Source organism: Streptopelia decaocto, assembly GCF_964273445.1.
Source record: "Streptopelia decaocto genome assembly, chromosome: 1".
Taxonomy (NCBI): domain Eukaryota; kingdom Metazoa; phylum Chordata; class Aves; order Columbiformes; family Columbidae; genus Streptopelia; species Streptopelia decaocto.
In genome coordinates this window covers 203,368,354-203,386,181 of record NC_138663.1, presented here as the reverse complement: position 1 = coordinate 203,386,181, position 17,828 = coordinate 203,368,354, and the positions used below count along the sequence as shown (strand labels likewise).

Below are 17,828 nucleotides of genomic sequence, written 5' to 3'. Positions count from 1 at the left end.
GTCATGGAGAAAACCAGTGGTGGGAAAATAGCACTTTGTGTATTTCTAGGCAAGAAAAATTTATGAAGTCTGCTGTTGATGACGCTGAAAACAGCTATAAGTTAAAATGTGTTTCATTGTGCTTTTTGCAGGTGCAAACATGGCCCAAGGCATCGATGCTGTAAACACTATGAAGATAATTGCATCTCATATTGTATTAAAGTAAGTGCAGAAATAGTCAGATTGACGAACTCTGGCAAAGACAGTCTAAAAGTCTTTAGTCGGACAAAGCACACACTTAGGAAGTGAGAAAGGAGCCTGATACTCATTCTTCTTCTATTGAAAATGTGACAAGCCTGAAAACAGATTTTCTCAATTTAGGAAAGGGTGGTGGGAGGTCAGAGTTCTCCAGTCTTTCAGATTAACTGGAATGAATGAATAACATAAAACGTGTGGGAAAAAATGGGCTGACGAGCCAGGAACTTGTTTAGCTATGTGATGCACTCGACGGCTGAGCCCAGTTGCAATCCCACCCTGACTAAGGCACCGGGAATGTGCTGCTTGGGCAGCGCTGGGCTCGCTGCGCCCCTCGGGTATTTTAACAGCTCAGGGTAATGAGAGATTGGCCGCAGTTGCTGTGCCCAGGAAGAGCTGTTTATGTCTGGTGGCAGAATTCATTCTCCTTTATTAATGTCATCAGCGCATTTTTTTTTTCAGAGGAGCACTGTATAGATGGGATTTGTTTTGGCCGGCATTGGGTTGGCACAGGTGGTACCACCTGCCATTCCTGTTTTAGGAATTGATGTGGCTCCAGAAGATCTCAGTCTCTTAATAATTTACACATTTTTTTTTTCTGGAGCAGCAAAAATATATTTGAGCATCTTCAAATGCTTTTGATACATATTACTTTCAAAAATAACTTTTTAAAATTAAAATTTTATATACAGTTAATGTTATTTCAGAAGAGCTATGCTTAAATTTAGCATCAGAAGAGGTGTAGCACAACATTTATTCGTGTACGTTTATTAACATAATTTTTTCTTGTATTAACGCACCTTTTACGCTGCAGTGTATTAGTGAACCACTGAGTAACATTTGGGTATAAGCGTCACTGGAGTTGGTGGGATTTGAGGTGGTGCTTAAGTATTCTGTGGAATTACGATGAGAATGTGCAGTAGAGCATTCATGAATAGTTGAGGATAGTTATGTAACTATTCTGTTGCAGGAAGGATGTGTATTTAAGAGAACCCAGGTTAAAATCACAATTCTACACCCTCTCACCACTCTCACAGTCCACATAATGTTCCATTCATGGGCTCTTTTCTTCAAGATGTAATATCTTTGGGGACAGAGACTTTCCGTTTGGTTTGTGCTTGTTCCTTTTGCTGCTTGGTGCCTCATGACCCCCTTTGTCTCCCATGTCCTCAGAGCTCATGTTTGGGCAGAGTCCTCTGGGGAGCAAACCTTCCCTCTGCAGAATTTGGAGAATACTCTGTATTTTCCCCGTAGATATTGGCATCTGGCCCTCAGAATAAATATCCGACACTGCAGTGGAGGTTACATTCAAAAGATTAAGCAGAAGTGGTTTTATGGGTTTATATGCTGCGTTTCCAGATCTCTGCTGCTGGTAGCATCTCCTAGTGTGCATCTTTTTAGATGGGTGCCTGTAACGTCAGTCTGCTGCACCTTTAAATAACATGCTGTCTTTCCTTACTTAGGTGTATTTTGCAGTAATTAGCTCTTACTGTTAGTCCAGACTTGCTCTCTGAGCTTTTTATTTATCTCGCACAAAATCCTTATCTAATTCTGTGCTGCACGCTCAGCAGCCAAATCTGTAAGTACCCTCATACCACTATTATTTTACAAGCATAGTTAGAACAAACAAGTGAGGATTTCTCTTAGGGTTCTCCTAATGGAACTGATGCCTTTTCTCCATGGAAAACTGTCATAATCTGCAGGAAGAACAGTTATGTTTGTAACTTCATGGCCTTTAAAATGGAAGGGTGACCAAGAAATAGGAGTTAGTCTTGTTGAATTACTCTAGTTGAGAGATGCAAATCTGATTTTGGGTTGTCCCCGAACTACTCACTCTTCTTTCTTAGGTGGTTAGGGAGATGTGTTAATGATGAAAAGAATCACAGAATCACAGAATGTCAGGGATTGGAAGGGACCTCAAAAGCTCATCCAGTCCAATCCCCCTGCTGGAGCAGGAACACCCAGATGAGGTTACACAGGAAGGTGTCCAGGTGGGTTTTGAATGTCTCCAGAGAAGGAGACTCCACAACGCCCCTGGGCAGCCTGTTCCAGTGTCTGTCACCCTCTCTGAGAAGAAGTTTCTTCTCAAATTTAAGTGGAACCTCCTGTGTTCCAGTTTGTACCCGTTACCCCTTGTCCTATCATTGTTTGTCACCGAGAAGAGCCTGGCTCCATCCTCCTGACACTCAGCCTTTATATATTTGTAAACATTAATGAGGTCACCCCTCAGTCTCCTCTTCTCCAAGCTAAAGAGCCCCAGCTCCCTCAGCCTTTCCTTACACGGGAGATGCTCCACGCCCTTATTCATCTTCATTGCCCTGCGCTGGACTCTCTCCAGCAGTTCCCTGTCCTTCTGGAACTGAGGGGCCCAGAACTGGACACAATTCTCCAGGTGTGGTCTCACCAGGGCAGAGTAGAGGGGCAGGAGAACCTCTCTGACCTACTGACCACCCCCCTTCTAATACACCCCAGGATGCCATTGGCCTTCCTGGCCACAAGTGCCCAGTGCTGGCTCATGGGCATATTAAGGAGTTTCTGTTCTCTTCAGTTGTATATTCAGCATCATTCTGTTCATCTTTCATATACCCTTGAGGGGGATGATGGGAGAAGAAAACCCCACTGATAGTGGAGCTGAACTAAGTCTTGACCTGACAAAAATAATAGTTAAATAAAAATAATAACTTAAAATACCCCCACATTTTTGTAAGGCTGTTCTTTCTTTAGAGAAACCAGTTGTGCAGTTGAACTATACTTCGTTCTTGTACCGGTCGTGTACAGGATTTTAGTATAAATTATTCTTGACTACAATAATATAATCAGGGAAATATCACTAAACTGGCAGCCAGATCTTTAAATGTCTTGCCTTTTCTGTGACTTTTAAAAATAAAAACGTGAGTGAAGACATTTATTTTTATGTATTTGGACTTTTAAAGATCCAAAATTCTTAATGCATTTGCTGTTGTCTCTGGGGCCGTTTCTGGAGTCTGTCAATAGTAACTGCCAGCTGACGTGATTTGAGCATTTTTTTGTAATTCCGTGTCTGTAGGGGAGCTTTTGAATCTGATCATGATCCGATGAGCTGCTTATTGCCAAGATTTCTTGTCTGTGCCGTATTTTCCTTCACCTTCGAACATCTCATTTTCTCATTATCATACGCGTGCTTTAATTGCCATTGCATGCTCTTTTTCTCCTGTTTCATGTTTAAATGTGCATTACCTTGTTGGCAGAATCTGTTGTAGCTTTTATGTAACATTTAGTAATGACATGCCACCTCATTTCATAGACTTCCCTTCATATTTTAAATACTTAAAATGCTTTGGGTTTTTTAATGTCTGAAAAGAGTTACCAGAGGCAATTAAACAATATTCTTCCTCTTGGATTCCACTTGATTACAATGAGGAGACATGAGCCGTCAAGAGAAGTCCAGTTGTCCATTTTCTCTGCTTATGCTGCAGATGACACCTGATGACCCTCACACCTAATGATGAGGGTGACCAAAACCAACATGAGGTTGTCTTTTTCTGTGATGATTGTAATCTCTGCATTCTGTGTCTTGAAGGCCAAGCGTATACCCATTAAAACTGTCAATATCTTAACTAATTTATTTAAAATATCTTAACTGATTCCTAATATATTGCGACAGGTTGACTGAGTTTTGGCGTGTTACTGAACATGCACTTTTCTGAATTTGAGTTATAGCCAATGTCTTGGCTGTATTGTTAACTTTTTAAGAAATCTGTTTCTCAAAAGGGAACAAAAGGTTTATTCGATGAGTTTTGCAGATATGTAGTTTCACTGTGCTGCTACTTCTGGCTGATCTGAGTCCCAACTCAAAACCTCTGTGCAGAAATGGCTCTTAGCAGAGTTTTCTTCTCTCACTTACGTTTATTGTAGTGTTGGATGTGTCTGAGTTTCCAGTTGGAATTTAAGTGTTTCCTAGCGCCGTGTTCCTCACCCCTTCAGAGTAACCTTTCCTACAGCCACGTGAAAATGTCAAACATCCCATAATGTTGGCTGTTCTCTTGCTGTGGGCTTTGTTCGTAACTGCTGCTCTTAGGACTTTCTTTTTATATAATGATACCTGGTATCATAATCTAATTTTCTGGGAAGACAAGGGCTATGTATTTAACACTAGGGTACCTTTTCATTTAGGTGTGAATATATGCTCAATTTTGACATTTTAACTACACAAAATTCACAGCACATTTGTATCTCTGCCTATTTCACATACATTTTCATTACATGATCAGAAAACACCGGGTCGTTAGCTGTTCAGTACATACCTTTAAGACCAGCAGTACATTATTTATTCATAGCTACCAGATCGTTGGATGACACAATATATTTTCTTCCACTTGATTCTCCTAAACACTTCTTGAGTAGCAGGGAGAGTAATTGCTTCAGGAAAATTTATTACTGGATGTTTAACCACAATAAAATTTTACGAGCTTTATGATGCGTTATAAAGTTCTGTAGGAGGAAACAATGTTTTGCATTTCTGAGTTGGGAACGTTGCTCAGTCAAACCCTCTGCCAGTTATTCCTGTGACTGGAACTGTCTCGGTGTCCTTGAGCATCTTCTGAAAACCGTGCCTGCCTTGTTTGCCAACAGCGAGTGCACAGATAGTTTTCAGATAAGGCATCTTCCAACCCTAAAAATGAATAGGTTTGAATCAGAATGGTTTGAGAAGTTCAGCCATAGGGTAAGGATGATGAGAGGAAGCTGTGGGGGAAGTTATAAGGAACTGGGGAGAAGAATTTGGAAGGAAAATGTCAGTGCGGTTTTGTGACATGATGTAAAAAAGCAGCTCTGTATCCAAGGTAGAGCAGTAAGAAAAAGCCTTTCTGAGTAGCTCTGCTCATAATCTCCCTTCCAGTTTTGCCCTTTCCCTCTGGGCAGGCGTCACGCAGCCCCCAGTTTGGTTGAGGGAAAGTCCATGAGCACGTGCCAAACCATCAGGGTCGATTCTCACACTTTGTGGAATTTATTTTTGTGGACTTTTTCCTCCTTTAGTGCTTTCTCCAAACGTTTGAGTGTAGAAATGCTCTTTTTTTTTCTTTTCCCACCCCATTACTTTCCTCTGTACACCCATTTGTGGTTAAGAGCTGGTCAGTAACATGGAAATGAAGTCATCGCGATTATTTCAAAGGACAGAGTTTTGGAGCAGAAGAGGAATGAAGTTTGCCCATTGAGGTCTTTCAGATATTCATAGATATTAAGGGAGAGTTTTTTGTCTATGATTTTATTGCTTTTGCTATTTCACAGGGGAATCGGGGGAAAAAAAACCTTGGTCTTGAGTTTGAAGATGAGGGTGCATTTTACATGGTATCTGCAGAGTGGATTTTCAACTGCTTGGTGTCAAAAATGAGTCCTTCTGCAGATGCTTTTCCTTTGTCTGATTTTGTGGTTTCTTACCATTTTCTCCAGGGCTTCGTTAGGATGTTTAGCATCGGTTACCTGATCCAATGTTGCCTTCGGATTCCGTCCACCTTCCGGCATCTCTCTACAGAACCATCGCGGCTACTTTCCCTCTTCTACAACAAGGAAAATTTCCAGCTTGGAGCTTTTCTGGGATCTTTCGTCAGTATATACAAAGTAAGCTTATAACATACAGAAATGATGAATGCCACGTTTTTTATTTCACTTTTCAGAATATCACAAAGAGCTAAAAAGTCTAGCCGCTTAATATCACTGATACTGTTTGCTACAGCACGTCACTGACAAATTCTGTAGTATTGAAGTAATCAGATTGTAAATAGAAAACTAGTTTTCCGTTCTGTGTGTTTTTTCGATCATTTCTGAATAAACAAGATGGATTTTGCGCTATGGCATCAAGATCAGGACACAGCGAGTGTTTCAGCGAAGGTGAATTCGAATTTCAAAGGGACTTGCTGTTACTCAGAAGCATCTTAGTGCAGACACAAGCAGTGACTGCAGTAGCAGCAGCGTTGCCAGAGAAAACCCATTTGCACATTTTTTGGCTCAAATATCTGGAATTCTTACTTGACACTAAATAGCAGGAGATTGCAGAACATATATCATGTGCAGCTGAGGAGACATTGCACTTAACACTTGGAAATCTGCCCTTCTGCGCCGTTATAAGATGACAGATTGTGAACTGATACGCGTTCATACAGTATTGTTGGAGTTAATAGAATTATGTTTATTTATGCCAAAAGAGAACGTGACCAAGCACGCTCCCTAAGGGAGAACGTGGTGCATAGCGCGGTGCCGAAGTGGCTTTTGCACTTTTATGTTCTTAATCACACATCATTTTTCAACTGCTACTTTACTTGCTCTGCAAAGTTAAGATAACTCTGTATTGTTCAGGACAAATATTACTTACTGAAAATTAAAAAACCAAATGTTATTTGTCAGCAAAGCAGCGTTTAACTTGACTTGCAGTCAGATTTAGACACAAGGATTTGTAAGGTTGCAGAGTTTAAAATTTTTGATGGCAAAGTGGAAATGGGCTGTTAAGAGTTTATTTGAACTTTACATTTTTGCTCAAACTTTAAGCAAAGAACCTTTAGAGAAAAAGAAATATTTAAATTGCAAAAGCTGAAATTCTTTTGACGTCTTTTAAGAGCTCGTATTGTAAAGTGTAATTTAGTTCTATAGATACTAATTTTGCAAGGGTAACACACTCTGACCTTTGTTTATTGTTTATTAAGCGTGTACTTTTTGGTTTTGTTTGCATTCCATAACTTTTTTGCAATCCATTACATGGATTTTGGTTGCATTATATTTTTCTTCCAGTTTGAAATAGACATGTAGGGTAACAAAGGCTGGACCACGGCCGAAAAAATGAAATGCTTTTTGAACCTAATGGAATTGCATTATGGCTACTTTTTAAAAAAAATACCATCTTGTCCCTAAAAGCAGCCCAAAATGCCATTGGAGGATTGTAGTAGCTGTACCATTAATGGTTTTTGTTCATTTTACTGTTAATTAGTGTCAGCAAACAAGGTTATGCAGAAAATACATTAGCAATTGTAGCCTGGTTTTCATTTTTAAATCAGTTTACAAGTTTGAGCGGTAAAGCTGACTGTCATAATTGCAATGTATCAATGGCTTTGCAAGGGATTTATTGAAAATGCAGGCTGTAAAATAGCTGTTGAGACCACATCTGTGATGCTATGTCTATTTTTGGACACAGATATTGCTTCATTTCTTCTTTTAATTTTAATGTCTTTTAAAAGAGTGGGTTCACCTGAGGGCCACCAAGATGATTTGAGGACTGGATCATATGTGTGAGGAGAAGCTGGGAGAACTGGGTTTTAAGCCGAAAAAGAAAGGCTCAGGGAGATTTTATTGCTACGTCCACCTCTTGGAGATGTGCAGTGATGGGATGAAAGGCAATGGATACAAGCTGAAATACAGGAGATTGCGAAGAGATGCAAGGAAATACGTTTCCATGTGAGGGTGGCCAAATATTGGAACAGGTTGCCCACTGAGGCTGTGTAGTCTCCATCCTTGAAGATGCCCAGAACTCAACTGGAGAAGTTCCTGAGCTACCTGCTCTAATTAGACCAGCTTCAGGCTGGACCAGGTCATCTCCAGAGGTCCCTTCCAACATAAATCATTCTTTGATGCCATGAAAAGCAGACATTAGATAGATTAAGAGGCTGATGCACATATCTCAAAGTAGACATCAGTGGGCTGCCGTGCTGAGTTATATGATGTTGTCTCAGTGCCATCAGCACTGGATTAGGCCTTACTGAGCAGATCGTGACCCATTTAGAATCAAACAGAAATTTCCCAGGGATAAAATTTGGAGACGAAGTATGGATTTCCAAAATAGTTGAACAAACAATGAATGCAGAGGATCTGGCTGATGTGCAACAGTCTGGATTATTTGGTAACCAATGAAATATATTTGAAACCAGTGGTCATCCAAATTAAATATGTTTTAAGCCACAATTGCCTACATTTGTTCTGACCTGAACAGGTGTGTATTGTTTTCTTTGTCACCAAACAGGTTATTATGCTCTTGACTGCATCTTTTAATCACATGCAGTTCTAACTTTGTAGATTAATGTGTTTTCCAGATTCCAGAATTTATTAGAAGTATGGAAGAATCTTAAGGCGTTTGGTGTGAAAACAGACTTTATCATGGGAAAGAGTCTAGACAGCTACAGCAAATGAAGATTATGTGAATTCAAGATTAGCTTCAGAATTAGATTAGTAATCAAATTGGATTGGTTTGCTCTCTGATTCTGATAAAAACAGTAACGATTAACTGTTTTAATTAAAACACTAAATGTTTCAGGCACTGTGATTTGTAGGTTTTATCACACCACACTCTTAATTCATACTGTGTGCTGTATCACCATCTCACAGAGGAGCATCTCCAGTCTGTGCATCCCGAAAGAGAAGCAACTGGTGCTAATCCTGCTCTGTTCACCCTCAGGGTACCAGTTGCTTCCTGCGTTGGGTGCGAAACCTTGACGATGAGCTTCACGCACTTGTAGCTGGTGAGTCCATGAGAAGAAGCCTTTGTTGCCTCCGCGGGGACTCTGCGAGTGTTTTTGTGCACGTGGTTGGGTGTCTGTCCTTTCGTTCCCTTTTCAGACTTGTGGGGTGGAAACAGGGCTGTATGCATTAAGGTTGCATCAAAGTGAGAGCAGCGTTTCAGATAAAGAGTTGCAATTAAAAGTTGTAAGGCAAATTCAATCAAATGGTATGTTTTTTTTACAGTCAGCTTGTTGTATGCACAAATGTAAACATCCTACCGTTTTCCAGCTGCAGAGACGTGAGGTTGAGATATTGATTCTCCTGTACGTGACGGAAGACACATTTGAAAGGGTGAAGGGCTGCACTGGCTCTGAAGAAGGACTCTTCGCCATTAAATTGGTGCAGTGTCGCAGCCCCTTCCCTGCTGTGTGTGCATCTGTCACGTGCTGGAACCTCGCAGGTCTCCCTTCTTCATGGGATGAGAGAGGAAGTTTGATACTGTGCTCCTGAGCACTGAACAAGAGATTGCTGCCAGGGTTTCAAAATTCTCTTATTTTTTAAGTGACATAAGCCGTATTTTCATGGGCAGCACAGGAACATCACTGAGCTTTCTTGTAGCAACAGAAAGCATAATCTTGTGCAGCGTCTGTTGAGCTGACAGACTGCAAGAGCAACAATAAATCACAACCTTAACAATACTTTTGTTTTCTGATTGTTACAGGGTGTCTAGCAGGAATTTCTATGATGTTTTACAAAAGTACTACTATCTCTATGTATCTGGTGTCCAAATTAGTAGAGGTAAGATGTTACCTTTATAACAGAGTTCTTTATTTCGTCTATTTTATCAAGGCAGAAAAAGAAAATGAACCTCACAGGCTTTGTCAGAGGATTCCAGTGTAATGCACAGTTGTGTGGCGGTGCTGTGTGTCAGTAGGTGTGTGCCAAGAGGCAGTGCCGTTCTGTGGTCTCATTTCTTTCTTATTTTCTTTTCTGTGACTAATTTTAAAAGTCCTTTAGCCACTGCTCTCCATGTATATTCTCCATGGTTTTTTTACTCTCCCTTTACTTCGTAGCTTTTGCAGATTTTTTAAATCTGAAAGTTCCAAGAATTTCTGTTCTGCCAGAAACGTAAATCAGACCTAGTCCTTAATTGCAGATTTATTGCCAAAAGCTACAGCTTAACTTCCTGCCATTGTTCCCTAATTTTGGCATTTAACAGTCTAAGATAACTCAAAATAGCTTGGGTTTTAGTCTATAGCTGGGGTTGTTTGTCAGTATCCTTCAACTGATTGAATTCCCAGCTTTGCAGTGAACTTTGTGCTAATTGCTATTTTTCAGGCTTGAATTGTTTCTGTGAACTTGTTCAAATTAGGAGCCCAGGAAAAAAAAGAAAAGTGTGTAGAGTTTTGGGTGTGTTAATTATACTTTGCTAACGAGCCTTTGATTTCTTACTGTGATTTTTCCATAAAATCAGGGCTTAGTCATGGTTATTTCCCAGACCGCACCACTGGAATAAGTTGAGAGCATTTCCTTCTTATCTTCATCCCCAAATCACAAAGATTCTCCTGCAGACCTTCAGGGCCCCGTTCCCTGGTGATATTTACCCACCTCGGTTACCAGAGCAGAATTCATTTCAAACAATATAAAAAGTAACTTTTTTTTTAGGCAGCAAATTCAACATAAAAAGGGAAGATACACTGTCTATTCTTGCTCCTTGTAATCTTAGATCAAGGTCTGAAGGTGGTTCACGTAATTCTGAGTTAGAACACCAGTTGTAAAAACACAATATTATCTTGTATTGCTGATGGTTTTCTCTGGACTTGAAGACATTGTGGCTACAGTGAAATAAGAAAAGTGCTGTGTGTTCTTTCTTTCTTTCTTTTCTTTTAACTACTTTTATCATCTTGCGCAAGCCAAGGGTAACTGACCAAAGAGGCGTGTGCTGCTTTGGAAGGTCAAGCTGTGCTCAGGAAAATAAACTTAACATGTTTTCTCAGAAAGACAAGTATGTGATTTCAAGCTGTTTAAGAACAGTGAATATTCACTTTGCTGGAATAGTTATTGCATTGTTCTTTTGCTTTTTTAAAAATGAAGAGTTTAATATAGCAAATTGTCCCTTAATCTTAAAGATCTATACTCCTCTTTTAACACCCAAGCTGTTGCTGGATGCTGTTCTATACATTTATAGCCTGTATCTTGATCTTGCATAACTTTTATAAGCTAGCTCAATCAATGTCACATTTGTGGACATATACAAAAATATATAAGCATAGGTTAGTAATGTTGACATGTTACTTTGAAAAGGTAAAATAAATAAAAAGCAAGAAGCTCATTTGTTTTATTTTGTTCAATTCAGCATTTTTTGTTTATTTTTGTAGACTGTATACTTCAAAGGCATTGAAGCAGGGAAGGTTCCCTATTTTCCTCACGCAGACAGCATCATCTATGCCATCTCTACATCGATATGCTTTCAGGCAGTAAGTATCTTGTCTTCTAACAGAACATGAAGTTCTAGTGTAAGTCAAATGGTGAATGAAATGAGGAGCACAGGGATACAGTGATAGAGAAAAGAGGGTGTGATATAGTGATTCCAGCAAGATGCTGTAAGTCAGGGCTCCTGCATCCCGCTTTTCACTGGAACAGTGGGAAGATCATTTCCAGGACTCACATTTCTCATATCCTTGTAGATGAACACATTATACAGAGCGCTGAATTGTTTGGAAAGGATCTTAAAATGCCCTGACCCAGAGGATGAACATAAATGTATGGACTTCCATAAGCATATGGAAGGACCATTTTTCAAGAAGACAAACGATACATATTATACTATTTCATGTTTGGGGTTTTTGGTTTATTTTTAATCAACTGGAATTTTTCGCTTTCAGCAAACTTGAATTCAGTTGCCTGTTTGGAAAAATCTGCCAAAAGTAGCAAGGAAATATGAAGTTTTATGTTTGAAACAAGCTGTAGTTTTCATCTTTTGCCCTTTCCAAATCAATTAGATACTTTCAACACCAGCTCCTTCATCAGCTGCATCAGTTATAAAAGCTCCTTTTCAGTGGTACCCACAAAACTCTACGTTACTCCAGCGCATCTCCCCCTTTCTAGATCTGCTGAAATGTCCCTGAATATTTTTTAATTTTTGCATAGCGAAATATATTTTTATACCCCTCAATAAACAGAATATAAAATTATCCTAAAGCAGTCAGAAGAGTTCCACTCCTCATTGCTCCCCTGTGTTTGGGAATATCTCTTTCTAGTATCAAAATGAACTGATATTTCAGTATTTGGGATATGGCTACAGGTCTGTAGCATGGACATCTCCAAAATACTATTGCCAAGGACTGTCACATGAGGCTAACAGAAATAAAGTTCCTATGAGAAAAGAGGAAAGGATGTTTTCATTACTTAATAAATAGTTGGAAAAGGAGCCCAAGACTGGAAATAAATTCCTAGGTTTAGGAGGAGGGAGGGAGACATTATCAAAGGGATCTATACTCAAATGTTTGTTACTCACTATACTCATAAGTGACCTGGAAAGGTAATGGAATAGAAAGAAGACAAAGATTTTTGTATATAACATCATTTAAGCTATGTAACGTGAAATATAAAGATGTTACAAGAAATGGTAGATCACAAAATGCAGAGTGAGCGGGGGATAAAATAGCAGATAAATTTGGCATCCACAAGTGCAAAACCGTGTACACAGGAATAATAAGGATTATTGTCGCTTTGTCTGCAATGAGATCTAAGCCAATTACCACCACTTTTAAAAGAAAGTCTTCTGGGAATATCAGCCTGTGCTGGTGGGGGTCATATAGAGCATCGAATTCAGCTGCGAGTGGTTTGTCTGCTGACAGCGCTGGACGCTGATTGGCGATCGCAGCCGGTTTTGGTCTGTGAACCATAAGAGGATTTTTTTAAAAATTAAAAATTATATATTTCCGTAACTATCTTTTCACTGCCTTGGCAACACGGTGTAGCTGCTGAAGCGTTTGCTGGGCGCTGTCAGCCACCTCTGACAGAATTCTCTCCTTTCAGGCTGTCATGGAAGTTCAGAACTTGAGACCTTCATACTGGAAATTTCTTTTACGACTAACAAAGGGCAGGTATGTAATCGGGGTCTGTTGCGGCTTGTCTCAACACGTCATTGATCACATTCATCTTTCTGTGTCATTCACTGTCAAGAGCAGAGATATTAGAGTATGTGTTGACTAATTTCCCAGGTATTTACTTTGCTTTTCAAATAATTTCCCATCCACTTGAAGTTCTTTGCTGCTGAAGCAACACTGCTGGGTGTAGTCTGAAGACAGGAGCAAAGACTTAAATCTAGTTAAGACTATTTATCAAGTCAGTGTTTTACTTGAAGGCTTTTCCATCTTTAGTTCACTTGGAGGGTGGAATGCATTTGGGTTTCAGTGGAATATGAAGAAACTTGTAAACAACTATACAGGTTGAAGAAATCACTTGGTATTTACAGTGATTGACAACGTGGTATTTGTAGGTATTTAAAAGCACTACTAGAAATGTCGGAGCTTTTCCTAAGAATACTTCAAAGATTCAATAGTTTTTTCTGTTTCAGTTGGGAAAAGGAATTTTTTTGCTTGGAAAACTAATGAAAAATATTCCCTGATTATAATCATAAATTTACACAGTATCATAGAATCACAGAATAGTTTGGGTTGAAAGGGACTTTCGAAGGTCATCTAGTCCAACCCCCTGCTATGAGCAGGGACATCTTCAACAGTAATATCTTACTGGATATATTTTCTCTAATTTACTGTGGGGATCCAAAATGCTTACCTTTTAAAACAGATTTTGCTGTAAATGATTTATAAAAATACAGTTTAATGAAGTGTACACTATTATACTGATGTGGCAGAAACAAGGCATCCATATTGTGATGTAGATCAGTTTATGAATGGGATTATAAAGGGAATGTTTGTGGTGTCAGGAGCTCTCCAGACTGTAAAACACAAGTGAAATGAGGGTCCAGTCCCTGGAGCACGTTGAACTGCACTCCCCGTGTCTCAGTGCACTCATAGCAGGACAGGGGGTGACTGAACATGTTGTTAGATGTAGTGGGACACTTTCCTTGGGATGCCTGGAGATGTTCTGCAAGCAACCTCTGTGCTGTACAAACATGAGAAGGTTCCAGGGGGACCTTATTGCAGCCTTTCAACTCTTCAAAGGGGCCTGTAAGAAAGATGGGGACAGACTTTTTAGCAGGGCCTGTTGTGACAGGACAAGGGGTGATGGTTTTAAACTAAAAGAGAGGAGATTCAGGCCAGACATGAGGAAGGAATTTTTCATACTGAGGGTGGTGAGAGCCTGTCCCAGGTTGCCCAGAGAGGTGGTGGATGCCCCATCCCTGGAGACATCCCAGGCCAGGCTGGACGGGGCTCTGAGCAACCTGATCTGGGTGAAGATGTCCCTGCTCATGGCAGGGGTGGCACTGGATGAGCTTTGAAGGGCCCTTCCAACGCAAACAATTCCATGATCCATGACATGGGGGGTGATGTCGGATGTCCGATTTGGGGTGCATTTTCCCCTCTTGTTCTAATCCTAAGATTGCTTTAATTGAAAGAGACAAGGGAAAGGAAATTCTGTTCCCTTTTTTTTTTTATCTGAAGCAAATCTCTGTAGTGGTAATTTTGACATCTGTAGAGGCAAATTCTTTTGATGTTTCAGAAGTCTTTCACTCAACCATTCTAAAGACTAAAGAGATGAAAGTAGATGGTAACACCCATAAAACTGTTATCCCCACTTGAACGGGCACGGCCAGAGTTTGCTGTGCTGGGATGAGAAAGAAGTGTGTTTTGTTTTGACTTCTTTTGTGAAGTCAAAAGTAGAAGGGCACTCTCTCCTTTCCCTATTCCACAAGTTCTGTTATATGAAGTGTATCTACAGAAAGCACTATTAATCAAATATGTCAAATGTATTGTTTTTTACACCTTTATTGCCTGAAATGAAAAACTTCTAATCTCTAAACAGTGCAGGCAGAAACCTGTATTCGGGTAGTCCTTCATGTAGTGAAATAATTTTAATAACTTTAAATATTTTCTAAATAAAATGGTTTTTTTTCAAAGTAAATGAATAATCTGTTTGCTCTCTCATGTCTCTACTTTTTCAGGTTTGCTCTCATGAACAGGAAAGCTTTAGATGTATTTGGTACTGAAGCATCTAAAAACTTCAAGGATTTCACACCTAAGCTGGACCCAAGATACACTGTTGTGCCACCAGAACTACCACTGGAGCTGTCTTGAAAACAACAATATATCTTGTCATTGAATGTGATCAGCATTTTGTCCTGAAAAATTAACTTAACAGTCGTATATATGGAGGAGGGCTTGGCTTCACTTCAGTATTACTTCAATGAGAAATGCTTTTTACCAATCTCGGATACTGAAGCTTTGCAGGAAGATGTGGCTTAGTGATTAAGCCCCTTCTGTATGCAGAAAATATCTCTGGATTACTGTAGTTGGTTGACAGTATGGTAGATTCCTGAATGAATTAAACAAGTGAGTAATATATTTAGAGAAGAGGAGTGAAACATAAATATGCACAATAATTTCAAAAATTCTGTAGTTCATACCAATAGAATATTTCTTGGGAAAACTAAAAGTAATTAACTTACAAAGGAAGACAAATGGCATAGTTAAGGTCCAAAATTTTTACCTGTTCTTAAAACTATTGCACTCGGGTGAAAGTGCCTCCCTGGCTTTCTAAACTGCATCACCAACTTATCTCAAAAGAGCCACCGCCCGCTCGTTATTTAAAATGACGATGTTTTTACGCAGCTGCGGTTGCAAAACAAGGCATTGCTTAGGAAAAGCAAATGCGTATTAATTCAGAAATCGCATCCCAGGGCTGTAAATCCCACAGACGAGGCAAACAAGGCAGCGCGGTGCCGGCGGGGAGCCGTGGGTGTGGTGGGCAGCGCCTGCCAAGGGGGAAAACGACAGAGCCGGCGGAGGAAGGAATGAGACGTTCCCGCCTCGGACATGGCGCTGGAAATGCTTACAAGAATAAAAAAAGCCCAGAACAAAACAAAACCAAACGAAAATCTCCCCAGAATACACCGAGATGAAATGTTTATTTTTAAAGGGCTTGACGCTGTTGCTTTAGATGGCATCGGGTGGTTTGTCAAGCCAGCCGGGGTTTCAGGCGTTTCTTTAAGAGAGAACTGGCCCCTGAGGTCAGACCGCTACAGCTTTTTAACGATCTTATTAATAGTATTTTTCCCTTGGTGAGGAGTGGAATTCTGTCAGTCCGTCAGGCAGCCGTGGCTGGGGCAGTTACATTAAATTTAATATGGAACTCAATGCAAATAGCTACCCATCTCATTTTTACTCTGCGTATTTCTGCAGATAGTACTTTGTGTCCTAAAGCGAAACCTTGGCATGCTAATTGCTCTTTTTTTTTGCTTTTTGGGGCTTATTTTAATTAGAATCCGTTCAGGTGATGCTGAGTGGTGTTCGTTACTCTGGAACTTAATGAAAAGATGAATCTTAGGATTAGAATCCTCACATTCAACTGAAAAGAGACAAGGAGCAAGCCAGGGAATGGAGATTGCAGTGACTTGCATGTATTTTAGATAGAAAAAAAGAAGCAATCCATGTTCTGTGGGAAGTCTTTGTCAAATGACATGAATTGGATTAATGAATAGAATCTTTGTCTTGTAACACTGTAATCCTACCCCAGCCTTAAGTATATTTTAAATCTCATTACTTTAGTTTCTCACTACCGAATATGCAGGAATTTTTATCAGATTTACAGAAATGTCGTGAAAATTGTACCAGTCTGTACACAAAATCTGCTTCTCCATCAGCTGCTGTACCAAGTGATGCTTTGTCACTGGTACTGAAGGTGTTTCACCCTTTAAAACAGCAGTTGGCCCAGTTTGTGTGAATCAAGTCCTGCAAGCTAGTTCGTATGCAATATTTCATTGCTTGAAATATTGTATTAAAATTCCTCAAAAGGAAATAAAATATGATTCAACAGGAACTTTAAAAGGATTGTTAAAGGTTTGTAGTGTTTTTCCACTGGAATATGGTCTAAAATATTTGACCTTGTAAAGTCTGAGAAGTTATATATTTTAGATAATATGTTAGAACTCACACTATATTATATAGTTACACTAGAAAGTATTCATACCATTCTCAAACTTCAAGATATTTTATAGATGGATACATTTTCTTCACTGCAATGACAATTGTGATTGTTTTGCTATTTGAGTTAAAAAGTCCAAGAACTACATCTCAGCAGCTAAACAACAATTTTGTCTATGTTTTCTTGCTTCCTCAATGCACAGTCCTTGTTCCGAGTTATTTTAATGTAATATAAAAAGAAATTAAAAATTTTTAAATTATTTTTATTCAAATCAAGTATATGTAAGAGAGGAAAAAAAAAAATAAAGTCCTAATGTTTTTCCCAGTAATAAACAGTTGCTGCTTGAAAAAGTGACTTTTTGCCTTTGTTGTTCTAAGAAGCCTGGAGTCATCAGCGCAGCCACACTCGGTGGTGAAGAAACATCAGGAACATGACTGAGCGTTTAAATCGTACACATTCGTTACAAAATAAAGTCCTAACGCGGGGTGAGGGAAGAAGTGATGCCAGAGCAGCTCAGCCGACAACTTCAGCTCTGCGCGCCCGTGGGTGCCTGTGCTACGTGGATTGACGGTATTTAATATTTCTGGTTTTAACCAGAGAAAGCCGCACACCCAGTGCTGTGGGCAGCGAGAAGCCGCACACCTCCGGCTCTGCCCACCCCGTGGCTACGCGGTTGAGCCTCGTGACTGAAGCGGGAGCGTTTCCCACCACCTGATGTGCCACGGGGATTTAGATTTTTTTATCATATGATGGGTTATCTCCCTGATCATATCAGGCTCTTGGCAAAAGAAGTTGCTTTTGCAAAGGAGGATACGGGGGGGAGGATTGCTGAGGAAGTGGTGGGAAGCGGTGAGTCAAGCACGGTTCCTCGGTGGAGGTTTGGGTGTCTGTAGGGAGGCAGCGTTGGAGGATGGTGCTCAGCTCCCTGCAGGCATCTTAGGAGGGTTTGCTGAGAGCTGCTTGCTCACCCGTGGCTCCCAGGAGTCAGGGGCAGATACGCCCGTTGTAGGCAATTTTTTCACCTT

At 40.0% G+C, this 17,828-nt stretch overlaps 1 protein-coding gene across 1 annotated transcript in view; it reads left to right on the top strand.

Annotated features, from left to right (window-relative positions):
* Positions 1 to 17,157, top strand: part of TMEM135 (transmembrane protein 135) — a 188,939-nt gene extending 171,782 nt beyond the window's left edge. Inside the window, exons 9-15 of the mRNA XM_082043345.1 lie at positions 132 to 201; positions 5,662 to 5,829; positions 8,648 to 8,711; positions 9,413 to 9,489; positions 11,070 to 11,168; positions 12,733 to 12,800; positions 14,825 to 17,157. Coding sequence (XP_081899471.1) covers positions 132 to 201; positions 5,662 to 5,829; positions 8,648 to 8,711; positions 9,413 to 9,489; positions 11,070 to 11,168; positions 12,733 to 12,800; positions 14,825 to 14,957 — 679 coding nt within the window. The 3' untranslated portion in view covers positions 14,958 to 17,157. The remainder of the gene's footprint in view (positions 1 to 131; positions 202 to 5,661; positions 5,830 to 8,647; positions 8,712 to 9,412; positions 9,490 to 11,069; positions 11,169 to 12,732; positions 12,801 to 14,824) is intronic.
* The last annotated feature ends 671 nt before the right edge of the window (positions 17,158 to 17,828 follow it).